This window comes from Aspergillus luchuensis, chromosome 1 (genome assembly GCF_016861625.1).
Source record: "Aspergillus luchuensis IFO 4308 DNA, chromosome 1, nearly complete sequence".
NCBI classification, from domain to species: Eukaryota; Fungi; Ascomycota; class Eurotiomycetes; order Eurotiales; family Aspergillaceae; genus Aspergillus; species Aspergillus luchuensis.
The window spans coordinates 1,890,205-1,904,610 of NC_054849.1; the positions used below are offsets into that span (position 1 = coordinate 1,890,205).

General features: G+C 53.4%; 5 protein-coding genes across 5 annotated transcripts; 3 read left to right on the forward strand and 2 right to left on the reverse strand.

Moving 5' to 3' along the window:
• Window positions 1–1,294: 1,294 nt before the first annotated feature.
• AKAW2_10656S (putative C6 transcription factor (Mut3)) lies at window positions 1,295–4,633 on the forward strand (the record flags this gene model as incomplete). Its single annotated transcript, XM_041689612.1, has 4 exons — window positions 1,295–1,574; window positions 1,643–2,444; window positions 2,515–3,126; window positions 3,178–4,633. 4 exons carry the CDS (start codon window positions 1,295–1,297, stop codon window positions 4,631–4,633), a joined length of 3,150 nt encoding a protein of 1,049 aa, XP_041537376.1.
• Window positions 4,634–4,931: 298 nt separating this feature from the next.
• Window positions 4,932–5,888, reverse strand: AKAW2_10657A (oxidoreductase, 2OG-Fe(II) oxygenase family; the record flags this gene model as incomplete). Its single annotated transcript, XM_041689623.1, has 2 exons — window positions 4,932–5,490; window positions 5,581–5,888. The coding sequence occupies 2 exons, from the start codon at window positions 5,886–5,888 to the stop codon at window positions 4,932–4,934; spliced, it is 867 nt and encodes a 288-aa protein (XP_041537377.1).
• Window positions 5,889–7,987: 2,099 nt separating this feature from the next.
• AKAW2_10658S (sugar porter family MFS transporter) lies at window positions 7,988–9,773 on the forward strand (the record flags this gene model as incomplete). Its single annotated transcript, XM_041689634.1, has 3 exons — window positions 7,988–8,527; window positions 8,637–9,347; window positions 9,414–9,773. 3 exons carry the CDS (start codon window positions 7,988–7,990, stop codon window positions 9,771–9,773), a joined length of 1,611 nt encoding a protein of 536 aa, XP_041537378.1.
• A 775-nt stretch (window positions 9,774–10,548) lies between these two features.
• On the reverse strand, window positions 10,549–10,851 carry AKAW2_10659A (uncharacterized protein; the record flags this gene model as incomplete). Its single annotated transcript, XM_041689645.1, has 1 exon — window positions 10,549–10,851. The coding sequence occupies one exon, from the start codon at window positions 10,849–10,851 to the stop codon at window positions 10,549–10,551; it is 303 nt and encodes a 100-aa protein (XP_041537379.1).
• A 991-nt stretch (window positions 10,852–11,842) lies between these two features.
• Window positions 11,843–14,031, forward strand: pacC (putative C2H2 transcription factor PacC; the record flags this gene model as incomplete). Its single annotated transcript, XM_041689657.1, has 3 exons — window positions 11,843–12,106; window positions 12,233–12,521; window positions 12,575–14,031. 3 exons carry the CDS (start codon window positions 11,843–11,845, stop codon window positions 14,029–14,031), a joined length of 2,010 nt encoding a protein of 669 aa, XP_041537380.1.
• Between the last annotated feature and the right edge of the window lie 375 nt (window positions 14,032–14,406).

The window sequence follows — 14,406 nt, forward strand, 5'->3', positions numbered from 1 at the left end:
GGTCCGACGCAGCGGCATCGTCACGGGCACAGGAGCAGGCTCAAGTTGCGCTTCCAGCCGCTTGTCACTGCCGGTTGGCTCTAGATCAGCCCTACTTGTGAGCGATTTTTTGTTAATTCTGCATTTACACTTTTTTCTTTCTTTCTCTCTCTCACACAGATGATTCATACTCGGACTTGATCGGAATAGGAAACTCTTGGACCATATCCGAGCATCTTTTCGCGCGAGATCTCTCTCTTGTGCTGATCCCCTAGTGCATATATATCTTTTTCTTTTTTTTTCGCACTTGCCCTGGTGCCGTTGTTAAAATCCCCCCAATCGGAAACAGGGTCTGGGCCACACCATCACCTCGCATCGGTGGATCTGCCCGTCTTGTCCGTCTTCGTCCCCATCCATTCATTCCTTTTCCATCATCGCTCTTCTACGCTCATCACTACTGCGACTTACTCGAGTCCTTTCCTCGCCTTTCCACTTGCTGGCTTGTGGGCTTGAGCTTGTTTAACTTAACTTTGATTTTTCTTTCTTTTTTTTCTTCTTTTCTCCGATTTGGAGAAACCATTCTGTATATTCCCCCCTACCCTAGTCTTGCAAAATCCTCCGTATCTGCTTTTGAACTGCTTCCCCCCCATTTCCGCCTTCTTCCCCTCTTCCCCTCGTACTTTGTACACGCGGACAAGAAAAGCCTGAACAGCCATCCCCAGTCTTCCCAATTGTGTTTGGGCCTGGTGTTGCGCATTAGACCTCTTTATTCTTGCCCGTCCTGGTTACTATTTCCGTGCGACTGGGAGTGGATCACCGTCTTGACTCACGAAAGTTCTTGCAACGCAATTCTGACTAATTCGGGGCCTACTCCAGTCTCCAGAACATTTCCGTCATCTCCAAGGAACTCCCGTTCCAAAGCCACCAACAGCATAACAAGAGGCAAAAACATTCAACTACTCAAAAATAGTGAAGAATAGCCCACCAAAGGCCAGAGCGACCTCAGCCGAACACATCCTCTTCCATCAACTCTTCCTGGACTTTAAGATTGGTCCTCTGCGATCAATCCCTCCAGCTAACTACATTCCTCGCCGTGCCTTCCATGAACCTGTGAGAAGCGTCATTTCTACCCTCGTGGAGATTGCGATAACGGTCGGATCGCCACGCGGGCTATTTCTCCTTGCTGATCGGATTAGTCTCCTGTCGACTATCGTACATCAACCCATCCATCAATTCCACATCCTCCTCATACCCCCTTGCATGTCATTGCGCCGACCGCCTTGAGATCTCTCCTGCTGGCCCCTCCGCTCCTCTCATGGCTTCCGCTCCCAGTCCGGCGCATGCCGAAAATGCGAACGAGGATGATCCCTCGGCCGCTTCCGACTCTTTCTTCTATGCCCACGAAGATCACGATGCCTCCCCCGGCCATGATTTGATGATGAAGGATGATGCGCTGGGCGATGGCAAGCCTGTGAAGGACTCCCTCCCCATGCAGAAGAGGCGTCGTGTTACGCGCGCTTGCGATGAATGTCGTCGCAAGAAGATCAAGTGTGATGGGAAGCAGCCGTGCACTCATTGCACTGTCTACAGTTATGGTGAGTTGTCATTACCTCGCTTGTCTGCTTGTTGTCGTCAACTCATGCTCACGGAAATCGCACCATAGAATGCACGTATGATCAACCGTCTAACCGTCGTCGCAACCCCGCCCCTCAATATGTCGAAGCTCTAGAAAATCGTTTACACAAGGCGGAGGCCTTGCTCCGCGTTGTGCTCCCCGATCTGAACCTGGACGACCCCCAATTCGATGTGCATGCCACAGAGCAGATGCTGGCAGCCATCAAGCGAGAAAAACAACAATCCCAGCAACCACCACCAGCGGCATCGCTCGCGACTCCCAGCGAGCGGCGCCGAAGTTCGGTTGTCATAACGGGCACCGACTCAGCAGCGGATGCGAATGGAGGGGACGAGTCGCTCCTCGAGTCGATGGTCGACAATTCTGGCTATTTAGATCTGGACGACCAGGGCCACTGGGACTACCACGGTCACAGCTCGGGCATGAGCTTCATCCGCCGACTGCGCAAGCAGCTTGGTGCTTCCGACATACAGCCGCCGACGATCCGGTCGCGACCGGTCACCCAATCCAAGTTTGACAGTCCTAAGTCGTTATCGGAATCACCGCAGGATGCGCCATTGCCCCCCACTCATGACCTGCCCCCACGGGAAGTCGCACGACGTCTGTGTCACAGTGCATTTGATGATGGCTGCGCACTGATGCGCTTCGCGCACGAACCCTCATTTTTCGCCATGTTCGATCGAGTGTACGATACTTCGCCTGATCAGTTCACCAACGAAGAAAACTCGTTCCTGCCGCTACTCTACATTGTTATTGCGGTCGGCTGTCTGTTCTCTGACGGTGGGGCAAATCCTCTTGATGTTGCTGGATATGAGGGTGCGATTGGTCAAGGGTAAGTCACTCATGTCTTTCTCATGGCCCAACAAGGGCCATCTGGACTGCAATAAGCTAACTCATCCTAGCTTTCAATACTTCAAAGCAGGTCAACAGTTATTGGAGATCACCGATTGCCGTGATTTAACCTCCCTGCAGGCGATTTGCTTCATGGTACTCTTCCTACAGGCCTCTGCCAAGCTGAGTACTTGCTATTCCTACGTGGGTATTGCCCTCCGGTCCGCCTTGCGACTCGGCTTGCATCGCAAAGTGACGGCGCATTTCAGCCCGCTAGAGCAGGAGCTGCGGAAACGTGTCTTCTGGGTCATAAGAAAGATGGACGTCTACGTGAGCACGATGTTGGGTCTTCCTTTGATGTTGAGCGACGACGACATTGATCAGGAATTCCCGGCGTCGGTTGATTCCGAGTTCATTGCTAAGGACGGCATTCTGCCTATGCCCTCCGATCACATACCTCTTATGGCCGGAGCTAATGCGCATACGCGCTTGTCCAGCATTATCCTCAAAGTGGTGAAGTACATCTACCCAGTGAAGAACGCTCAGCATCGGGCTGGATCGGATCAACGCTATGTGGTGAGCCACTCCAAGATTCGGGAGATTGAAAGAGATCTTCAGGCTTGGATGGAGGAGTTGCCAGCGGCACTGCGTCCGGGAACGGAGGTCTCTCCGCAAGTAGAGCGGTATGTCTTCTAGAGTTGATTTGGCAGCGATCTTTTCTAATTGTGCTGCAGGATCCGACAATTGCTGCGTATTAGCTACGCCCACGTTCAAGTGATGCTATACCGACCCTTCCTACACTACGTCTCCAGCGGCTCGCAGGCTCGTGGGGTGGACCGTCGTTCTTACGCTTGTGCAGCGGCGTGTGTTAGTGTTTCTCGCAACATTGTCCACATCACGACTGGCATGCACAAAAGAGGACTCCTAAATGGCTCTTTCTGGTTCACTATGTACACCACGTATTTCGCTATTTTGTCACTCCTGTTCTTCGTACTTGAGAATCCCGACTCTCCAACGGCGAAAGACGGTGTTCTCAAGGACGCCATGGAGGGTAAGACCACACTTGCTGGCCTGGCAAAGAAGAGCATGGCAGCGGATCGTTGCTCCCAGAGTCTAGTCTGCTTGTTCAAAAACCTTCCTGAGCTGCTCAAGAACCGGCAAAGTGCGACCGCCCGTGCGAACCTCAAACGTCCGGCGCCCTCCAGCAGCAGTCGAGCGTCGGCCAATAAAAGCTCAACCATGCCCTCGGGGATGCCGCCGCCGCAGCGGGCCAGCACCTTCCCTAATCAGCTGCTACATCGGTCGACCAAGTCGGAGGCCAGTAATACGCCGAAGAGCCTAGATGATAGCGCTGCAACACGCAATGTTGCAACCAACCCCCGTCACAGTCAGCCTCCGACGTGGTTTCCGTCCACCCCGGAGCCTCCGGCCGAAGCGGTGTCCACTCCTTCGGAGACTGCGACCAATAGTGTCTCAACCCGAGCGTCACCTGTTTCGACGTCATTGCAATCCGGAGACTCGGGCGCAAATGCATTCAACGCACAGGCCTTTGGAAACCCCGGTAATTTCCCCGATCTCATGCCTATCATGTTCCCCTCGGACGATCCGTTTGCCTATCCGACGCAACCGATGTCGACACTGGAAAACGACCATTTCCAAGATGTGACCGGTGCGCCAGTCACCACTCAGTATGCATCGGGAATGGCATCCACAGCCGATCCCAACGGTGTCAGCACACTCGCGGCCTCCTCACCCGCCGTAGATGGTTTCGCAAATTTCTCACTCTTTTCCGGTGCACCTGGCGGCCTCAACAACAGCATCTCAAGCCGCCTAGCAAACCACCAACCAATGAATGCATCTCAGCTACAGTCACCCGCCTCCCACGCCTCAACTCCCATCAACAGCGGCGAGGCCGTCAACAGCCCCGACCTAGTCTCCTTGCCTAATCAGAACTTCCTATGGCAAGGATATAATTTCCAGCCACAAAACTTCACTGCGGAGACAACTGTTCCCCCTACGGCCGCAAACCTCGGACAGTTCGGCTTAGGTATGGACGATAATAATGCCCCGGGATTGGGCATGGGGTTGGACCTGGGTCTTCCGTTGGACGATATTTTCGGAAATGGAGATGCGTGCCGCCCAGGCGGATTAGGCGATGATTGGACGCAATGGATGAATGTTGGAGGCTAAATGATAAAAAAAACTGTTATATACCCATGTGTATGCGTTTGGTTTTTGGCTATGAGGCTCATGTGATGAGGGATGGCGTATAGATGGCTTTGACAAGGCATATGTTACATAATGCTATTTTTAATGAATTATTTCTTATGACGTGTCTATTTTTTCTATACTGCTAGTAGCTGTCTATATACCTACGAGCTATATATTGTTCCAGGATACAATAAGAATACACGACACCGATGATACATAATATACAAACCCAGGCGTTCTATTCAATATACCCAAAAGTCCAATACGATCATCGAACTTACCTCCTCCCCCTAGACGGCGGCTGATACCAACTCCAAATATTCAGCCCCACCTTCATCCCCTGAGTGACCGGAAACGCAGCGTGCCAAGTTTCCGGATACCCCGTCCCATCAGACCTCAAGTTCTCCCAGAAGATGGCATTCCCCTTGATAGGTTTGAAAGTGATCCCAGATACATTCTCATTTTGAGCCATCTCGCAGTCCAGAAACCGACACCACTGTTCTCCGCGCGGCATCTTCAGACGGGGGAAATTCGTGCCACCGCCTTCGCACTCATCGCCTAGGTATACCATGAAGGTGCTGAGTCTGTCGCCGCCGCGGGCAACAGATCCCGCCCAGTCGAAATGGTGCTTGTAGTGACCGGAGACGTTGTAGCGTTGGGCCCACATGCGCTCGATGTAGAGGTGTGGTTTCCAGCCTTGGAAGGCGGCGGCGCGGGATTCGAGGCACCGGACGGTGTTGTCGCGGGGGAGGAGGGCGCGGTCGGAGAGTCGGGTTGAGGGGTCGACTTTGGTGGTTTGGCCGTTGTAGATTATTGAGGGGGAGTAGTTTGGTTCACTTTATTTGGTTTGACATTGTTTTGTTAGGTTTGTTTTATGTGGAATGGGGCTGTGGGGAATGACAATGGGGATGTCTTGGACGACGTACCTTATCTTTACTAGGTGATCGGCTTCAGAGGTGGAGAGGAAATCTTCAATGTAGATGATTAGCGGGTCCTTGGAGAGGAGGTGGACTCGATAGGTGTCTTCGGGACATGTTGGGATGATTCCGTCGGGAAGGCTGAGGATCTCGGGGTCCAGTGAGATGTCGCTTTCTGTTGTTGCGTCGATGTCTGGGTCGAAGATGTCCTGGGTTACCGGGAAGAGTTGGCGGAGGAGGGGAGCGATGACGAAGAGGTAGAGCGGAAGGAGGTAGAAGAGGGAGGTGAGGAGGGTGGAGAGGGAGAGTTTGGGCATATTGGTCAATTGGTCCGAGGCATTGGATGTGGTAATTTTTGTGTGACCTGGGGATCGTAACAGGCAGGGGATAGGGATAGGGATGGTCTGGATGGATGGTCTGATCGCGGATTGATTGATATGATTGTTTTTCGCTGGTGATCGGATGTGCCGGGGAGCTTGATTCCGGTTAGTCAGCTATGCAGGTGCAGCGCGGCATTATCATGTTAGTGTGCATGTGACAGGTGTGTATGTTGGATATCTCATTCTCCGGCATGTACGGGATGCGGGGAATCGTTGGCCCCTGGTCAGAGGAACATGTGTCAGCGGTCTGACTGTTATCAGTCGTCGCTAACGTTAGTAACTAGCCAGCTGGTCATGACCGTTTGGTCTGTGTCTCTTTACCCGGCGGACTATTGAGGACGATCCGGGTGCGCATTGCCCACCACGTTGAGATGTCAAGTTAGTCCGCCAGAAATTGCGTCATGGCACACGTAGCCGCAAAAAGAGTTCCAGGATCATCCCTTTAGCATCATAATGCGGCGAGGCTTGCGATAATAAATGAGCCAGATGCGGAGACTCCGCATTTGGGCTTCCAGAAGACGCGGAGTATCGTTCATGAGCCGAGCTGTAGGGGTCCTTGGGTCGAAAGCGAATCCCCGCCGTGTAAAGGGACACCCGGTCAGCTGACAGCTATACCTCTTCGGGCTAGCGCTACCACTAAGCCTGCAGGCAGCCTAGTGTGCCACCCGTGACCAGACATCGTGTGGATTTCCCGCCTGGGTTTAGACTCGCCTACTTTACTTTGTTATCGTGGGTGGTCGCCTCGCCTCGCCGTCGCCTCTTCGTCTGCTCCAACGCTTACGATAACTAGCGCTTGATATGCAGGTCTTCCCCATCCCCATCCCCGGTGAGCCGGGGTAAAGCTTTCCAGTCGGCCCTAGACGTCCTCTACCCGTTCATCTGACTCCGTCCACGGCGTATTTAGTCTAGATCGGCACCAATCTTTACACGTCTCGGCTATCCTCCGGCCCTAATCTCCACCAAGATTGGGTTAAGGCCTCTCCCAGCCTCTCTGACTGGTCTTACCTGACTCCATGAGAGCTACGAGTCCCATTATCCCATGAGAACCTTGACTAACATGCTGGACAAATGCCGGCTAAAGCCTTTCGGGTATCCCAAAGCCTCCGGCCTCTCGCTTAAGCTTGTGGAACCTGGAAACCGATTTCCTTGGTTCTCAACAGAATCATCTTCCATCTGGTTCGTCCGGGTGCCGACCTGAACCGGGAGAAAGAATGTGCTGTCCAGGGCGGCGATCTGTCGGGTCGCCAATGCCCCTTCAAGCCTCAGCTCAAAGCTTTGCCCCTCCAAGACCGGTCAGCATTTGGTTGGACTCTTCAGGTGGGCCACCGGCAAATTCTTCACAACCTACTTTCAACATGGGTAAACTAAACCACAGGCGCAACGGGGCATCATGTCGTGGAACTGTTCTTCTCCCCACCCCACTGGGGTATACATTTTGTTATATACACACTGACTCGGATAAACGCCTTAGCTAGCTGGGGGGATACGGTCCTTATATACTTCCTGCGTTTTGGCCCCTGATCTGCGGCTGAATGTTTCCTGGCGAGACCTTCTCCGCGCCGGCTAAGCGAGACTCAACGTCTGGGGAAAACACTCCCCCGACCCATTCTCCCACATCACGGGGGCAAAAATTGTGGGAATCTTTCTGCATAGTCCGAAGATTAAGTACCTCTAGCTGCATTTTCGGCGTATCACAGCCTCGCTATTCTGTATCTCCAGAATGGTCCTCCCCGGATGGGGTTTGGCCACGACGTAGATTGTGGAGAGCGTTCGAGGCAGGGGAGAAATCCGTATCCACATTCTGGCTGCTCCGTAGAACTCGTAGGAATCCGAAGATATTACTTATGGCCCGGCCCGTCTCTGCCTGTCCTCTCTTTCTTCTTTTTTTCCCATCCATCTTTCCTGTTGACAGGACACCCCCTTATATATTATTCTTTTGTCCTTGTCCTTGTTCGTTCTCCTGTTGACAGGATTTTTCACGTTCATCAGAGTTTTCTCCCTCTCGTCCTTCCTCCCCCTCTCTCTTCTCCCATACAATGGGTGGAATTCTTCACCTCGTTGAGGACCGTCCGACTCCCAAAAATGTCTACAATTGGCGAGTCTATGTGCTCGCCCTCATTGCCTCATGTGGTTCCAACATGATTGGGTATACCAGTGGGTTCATCGGGACGACAATCACTCTGCCTTCCTTTGAAGCCGAGTTCGGGTTGGACAAGATGAGTGATTCGGCCGTGAATCTGATTAGTGAAAATATTGTCTCTTTGTTCATTGCTGGTGCTTTCTTCGGAGCTCTGCTCACTTATGGAATTTCGCACTTCTTTGGACGTAAATGGAGTTTGACCATCTCTTCGGCTGTCTTCATTCTCGGTTCCGGGTTGCAGATGGGAGCCAACGGCTCTCGTGGGCTCGGCATCTTGTACGCTGGCCGTGTCCTTTCCGGTCTCGGCACGGGTGTGGCATCCAACGTCGTCCCGATTTACCTCTCAGAGCTGGCCCCTCCGGCCATCAGAGGCCGACTGGTCGGTTTCTATGAACTTGGCTGGCAGGTTGGTGGCATGGTTGGTTTTTGGATCAACGTAAGTGGCTTCCCATGTTTTTCTTACCCCACTTCTTGAATTTCTTCATCTATCCCTAATATTGCCCTTCTTTTTTCGTCACGTGCCATGCTGATAACCGTTTTCATAGTATGGTGTTGAACAAACTATGCCCTCAGACCACAAGCAATGGGTCATTCCCTTTGCTGTTCAATTGATCCCGTCGGGTATGCTCTTCCTCGGCTCCCTGTGGATGAGGGAATCACCTCGTTGGCTATTCCTTAAGGGACGTCGCGAGCAAGCCATGAAGAACCTCTGCTGGATTCGTCAACTCGATGAAACCGATATTTACATCACCGAGGAGGTGGCTACTGTTGACCAAGCCATCGAGGAGCAGGTTGCTACTGTTGGTCTGGGCTTCTGGAAGCCCTTCAGGGCTGTCTTCCAGGCGCCTAGCTTGCAGTACCGCCTCTTCCTGGGTTGCATGTTGTTCTTCTGGCAGAACGCGTCCGGCATCAACGCCATCAACTACTACAGCCCGACTATCTTCGCCAGTCTTGGTGTTACTGGCAACACGAAGGGTATTCTCAACGGTATCTTCGGTGTCGTCAAGGCCGTCTTCACCGTTATCTGGTTGCTCTTCCTGGTTGATCAATTCGGACGTCGGAAACTTCTCCTGTGTGGTGCCGTCTGCGGATCCGCCTGCATGTACGCTATTGGTGCCTACATTTACATTGTCCGCCCGACGGAACACCCCCAGGACCACCTGAATGGCGGAGGCATTGCTGCCATCTTCTTTTTCTACCTGTGGACTGCTGTCTACACCCCCACCTGGAACGGTACCCCGTGGGTCATCAACTCGGTAAGTTCCCTCTACTCCAATCAAGCGAAGTCCCTTCTGAACACCTTGCTAACTGTTCGTGAATAGGAATTCTTCGATCCCAACATCCGTCCGTTGTCTCAGGCCTGCACCACGGCCAGCAACTGGCTCTTCAACTTCCTTGTCTCTCGCTTCACCGAGCAGATGTTCGCCGCGATGAACTACGGCGTGTACTTCTTCTTCGCATCGCTGTCCTTCTTTGCCTGGTTCTTCGCCTTCTTCCTCATCCCCGAGACCAGTGGTATCCCACTGGAGGCGGTCGACCAGCTCTTCAAGATCAAGCCGATCTGGAGGGCGAACGAGAAACTCAAGGAGCAGCTGAGAGAAGAAGAGGAACGATTCCGTCACGAGATGAAGGAAGGAGCGTTCGAGAAGAACGACCCCCAGGAGCATGTCGAGAGCGCTTAATTATTTGGCTTATTTTATGGTTTTATACGGACATAGACTTTGTAAATAGATTTCAGGAGTTGATATACATACATCGGATCAGGCTTTGACCTGCTGGCAGAACTACCGAATTCGGTCCTCTTCCCTGCATGTGACTTGGTTTCAGCGTAACATAGATGCCTAGTTTCTCGCCGATCTTGCCGTCCCCGACACAGGTCGAGTCACTAGTAGGTACTTTATTTAGAGAAAACCTGGCAGCCTCGTTCGATTCCCCCTTCAAAAAGAGGAAACGGAGGCCCGGAACACCAGCCTTCCGGTCAGTTCTTGAATAGTATCTGGTGGCGGTTTTGATCACCACCACCGTTTACCCAGCACGTCAGTCACCCGCTGCATCTTTGTGCAATCTGTACGACCTGTGCAACGCAGCTGAACCCGAACTCTGAAATATGGAGCACACATTGCAGGGTAGTATGTAGAATTATGAAGTTGCATCATCATGCCCGGAGGAAATCTGGAGAGAAGAAATATATCCCTCCAGTCTGCATCATCGATGCATATTCCAGAAGCAGCAAGGCAAAGGTAAGCACCACAACCGTCGCGTGGGATTCTCTGTGGGTCTTGGCGCTTACATGCGGACATCGTTTATGCTACTAAAATATTTAGTCTACTGGTATGTGTCTTTTTCGAACAACCAGACACACAAAGAACCACGGGGAAACTTTGTTTGACAGGGATGTCCCCCTCCCCAACCTTTCCTATTCGTGCTCCGCGCCAGAAAGACCCGATGGATTCCGTCTTACATGCCAAGGGAGGGGCCATTCTGACTAAGAGGAAACCTGACCAACTCAGGCATCGTACCACGGTCAGATGTGACCTTCCAAGACTTCATCCACGGAGCGGGAAAGGTGCCAAGAGGGGGAGGAGGGCAAAAAAGAGAAGAACGTGAAGAAGCGGGTGGAGGAGATTTATTGGCATTGCAAGGCAATGTGGCAGTTCCTCCGAGCAGAAAGAAGAAGTCCACCACATGGTCTGTTACCGATCCATGTGCCTGAAAATTGAGGAAAAGACGGGCAAGAGAGTGAGACATTTGGAATGCCATGATGGGGGATGACTAACAAAGGATTTCCAAAAATGCAATCCGGTCGGCGCGGGGTTTTTGAGTGGATGACAGGGGATAGTTGGTGTATAATTACCGTATTGAGACGGTCGCTAACTACTACTAGTAATAAGCCCACTGCGTTATTTGACGGCCTGTTATTGCACTACTAGTGAGACTAGTAGGTTACTGACTGGGGTTGTGTGAGGGGAACCATGCGCTCTGTGTGCAGGTACTTTTACTTGCAATGATTTTTCACTTTGTGGATATATTAAGTATTCAGATGGGTGGACTGACTTGTATAGCAAATAACAGCCATTTGTAGTGGTCGCAGTAATAGCAGCCGAAGTTGAAGAGTCACAAAAGGGTAGGCAGACATTTACACACACGCCACCAGCCCCGCACGGCCTCTTGGCCCGGCCGGTGCCCAGGCCTCCAGGCTTGTCGCGTCTTGTCATCCTGGCCAGTCTTGTCCCCGTCTTCCGCCCGGCTGTGCAAGCGGCCTTTTCTAGGCAAGGCTCGGCTCTGAACCCAAGCCTCCCCCTCTCGGCCCAAGACTTCCTCCCTTCCCCTACTCCCCCCCTGATTCTCTACTGTTCCTCTTCCTCTGGTCCGGCAATCTGTTAGTTTCCCTTATTACTTTCACATCCCCCCCCCCCGTATTTCTCTTTGCTCATATTTGCCATTTGTGTTTCGTGATCTTAACAACAACTTTGCTGTCCTTTCCTTTCCTCTTTCCTCCTTCTGACCAATTCCAATTCTCTCCCTTTTCCAGATATCCGGTGTCGGTGTGCGCATCTGTCCATTTTCTTGTCCGCCACTCCCTCACCGCGCCATCTGTCGTAGTCGATCCTCTTGTTTTCCCTTTATTAGCACCAAGAGTCTTGGGTCTCCCCATCTTTTCTTCCCCTTGCACGCTTGAGGCGGACTTGTGTTGAGTTGCTTTCTACTTCCGCTGCTCCCAAGAAAGGGACAAGAAAGATTTTTCTTGGCAATGTCGGAACCCCAAGACACCACGACGGCCCCTTCGACGACGGCCGCTCCCATGCCTACCTCAACTTCCCAGGATTCTCCTTCAGCTCAGCAACCTGCTCAGGTTTCCTCTGCGACCGCTGCTTCTGCGGCCGCGACGGCTGCGGCTGCCTCGGCTGCCGTGGCAAACCCCCCCATGAACGGCACCACCACTCGTCCTTCTGAGGAGTTGTCCTGCCTGTGGCAGGGTTGCTCGGAGAAGTGCCCTTCCCCTGAAGCTCTTTATGTGAGTTCTCCTGTTTTTCTATTCTATATGTCTACTGTGATGATACAGTCCACTAGCAGTGGGCTACGTGTTGGCTTGACTCATCACATCCTCGTTTGAATGGGGTAGCTGACCGCCTCGGCTTAGGAACATGTGTGCGAGCGTCACGTCGGCCGCAAGAGCACAAACAACCTCAACCTGACCTGCCAATGGGGTAGCTGTCGCACTACCACTGTCAAGCGCGACCACATCACCTCTCATATCCGCGTGCATGTACCGCTTAAACCACACAAGTGTGATTTCTGCGGGAAAGCCTTCAAGCGCCCCCAGGATTTGAAGAAGCACGTCAAGACCCATGCCGACGATTCAGTTCTGGTCCGGTCGCCGGAGCCTGGAGCCCGGAATCCGGACATGATGTTCGGTGGAGGTGCCAAGGGTAAGCGTGTCCCAGTCTGACTGTTCTGCACTGCCGGCTGACACGAGATATAGGCTATGCGACCGCTACGCACTATTTTGAGCCCGCGTTGAACGCGGTCCCCAGCCAGGGCTATGCGCATGGCGCTCCCCAGTATTACCAATCGCACCCTCCCCCTCAGCCTGCCAACCCGTCCTACGGAAATGTCTACTACGCCCTGAACCACGGCCCAGAGGCTACCCACGCTTCTTATGAATCCAAGAAGCGCGGCTACGATGCCCTGAATGAGTTCTTTGGCGACCTGAAACGGCGTCAGTTCGACCCGAACTCCTATGCAGCTGTCGGCCAGCGTCTGCTGGGCTTGCAGAGTCTGTCGCTCCCTGTGCTGAGCAGCGGGCCCCTGCCTGAGTACCAGCCGATGCCTGCGCCAGTGGCCGTTGGTGGTGGCGGATACAGCCCCGGGGGTGCTCCCTCCGCACCGGCCTACCACCTGCCGCCCATGAGTAACGTGCGGACCAAGAACGATCTGATCAATATTGATCAGTTCCTGCAGCAGATGCAGGATACTATATATGAGAACGACGACAATGTGGCTGCTGCGGGCGTTGCCCAGCCGGGCGCTCATTACGTTCATGGTGGCATGAGCTACCGCACCACCCACTCGCCTCCTACCCAGTTGCCGCCCAGCCATGCGACAGCAACCAGCTCTGCCTCAATGATGCCAAACCCAGCCACCCACTCGCCTTCCACAGGCACTCCTGCCCTCACGCCGCCGTCCAGCGCTCAGTCGTACACCTCCGGTCGCTCACCCGTTTCCTTGCCATCGGCGACAAGGGTCTCGCCGCCTCACCATGAAGGAGGCAGCATGTACCCTCGTCTTCCGTCCGCTACAATGGCTGACAGCATGGCGGCTGGGTACCCGACCGCTTCGAGTACCGCGCCGCCGTCTACCCTCGGGGGCATCTTCGACCACGATGATCGCCGCCGGTACACGGGTGGCACGCTGCAGCGCGCTCGTCCAGAGACTCGTCAGCTGAGCGAGGAGATGGATCTTACCCAGGACAGCAAGGATGAGGGTGAGCGTACTCCCAAGGCCAAGGAGCACTCTTCGCCATCCTCACCCGAGCGCATCTCTGCTAGCTTGATCGACCCAGCTCTTTCGGGTACTGCCGCGGAAGCTGAGGCAACCCTGCGGACCGCCCAGGCGGCGACGGAGGTGGCCGAGCGGGCAGATGTACAGTGGGTGGAGAAGGTGCGGCTGATTGAGTATCTGCGCAACTACATTGCTTCCCGGCTGGAACGGGGCGAGTTCGAGAATAACGAGGCTGGCAGCGGCAACAGCAGTAGCAGCAGCAACAGCAGCACTCATGAGCAGACACCGGAAGCCAACCCCGATACTCATATGGAGGGAGTGGAAACCGAGGCTCCAAGTAAGGCTGAGGAACCGGCTGTGAAGCCGGAGACAGGTGATGTGGTGATGTACCCGACACTACGTGGGGTAGATGAAGATGGCGATTCGAAGATGCCTTAGCTTGTTTGCTGGACAATATTTCCTTCTTTCTCTCTGGGCTTATATTCTGTTATATTTGATTCTTCCGGAGCGAGTACTTCCGGTTGCTACGAACTATCTGGGTGCTAGTTTGATTCCCTGTCCACGTGCACGTGGTAACGCTCTGTGATTACACCCATGGGCCATGGGCCGTGTATATGTGGGCCCAGCCTTGGGATTTACTTCCTTTCATTTACGTCTCCTCTCTCATTCCTTGCGGTTTCTTTTCACACGGAGTTCTGTTCGAGGTGTGTGTATGGATGGCGCCGCGGAATGCATGGGACACGGCGCCGAATCCAAATGGCGTCCCATATGGCTAGTTATCTTTTCATTCAAGGACAAACAACGTCTGATTCT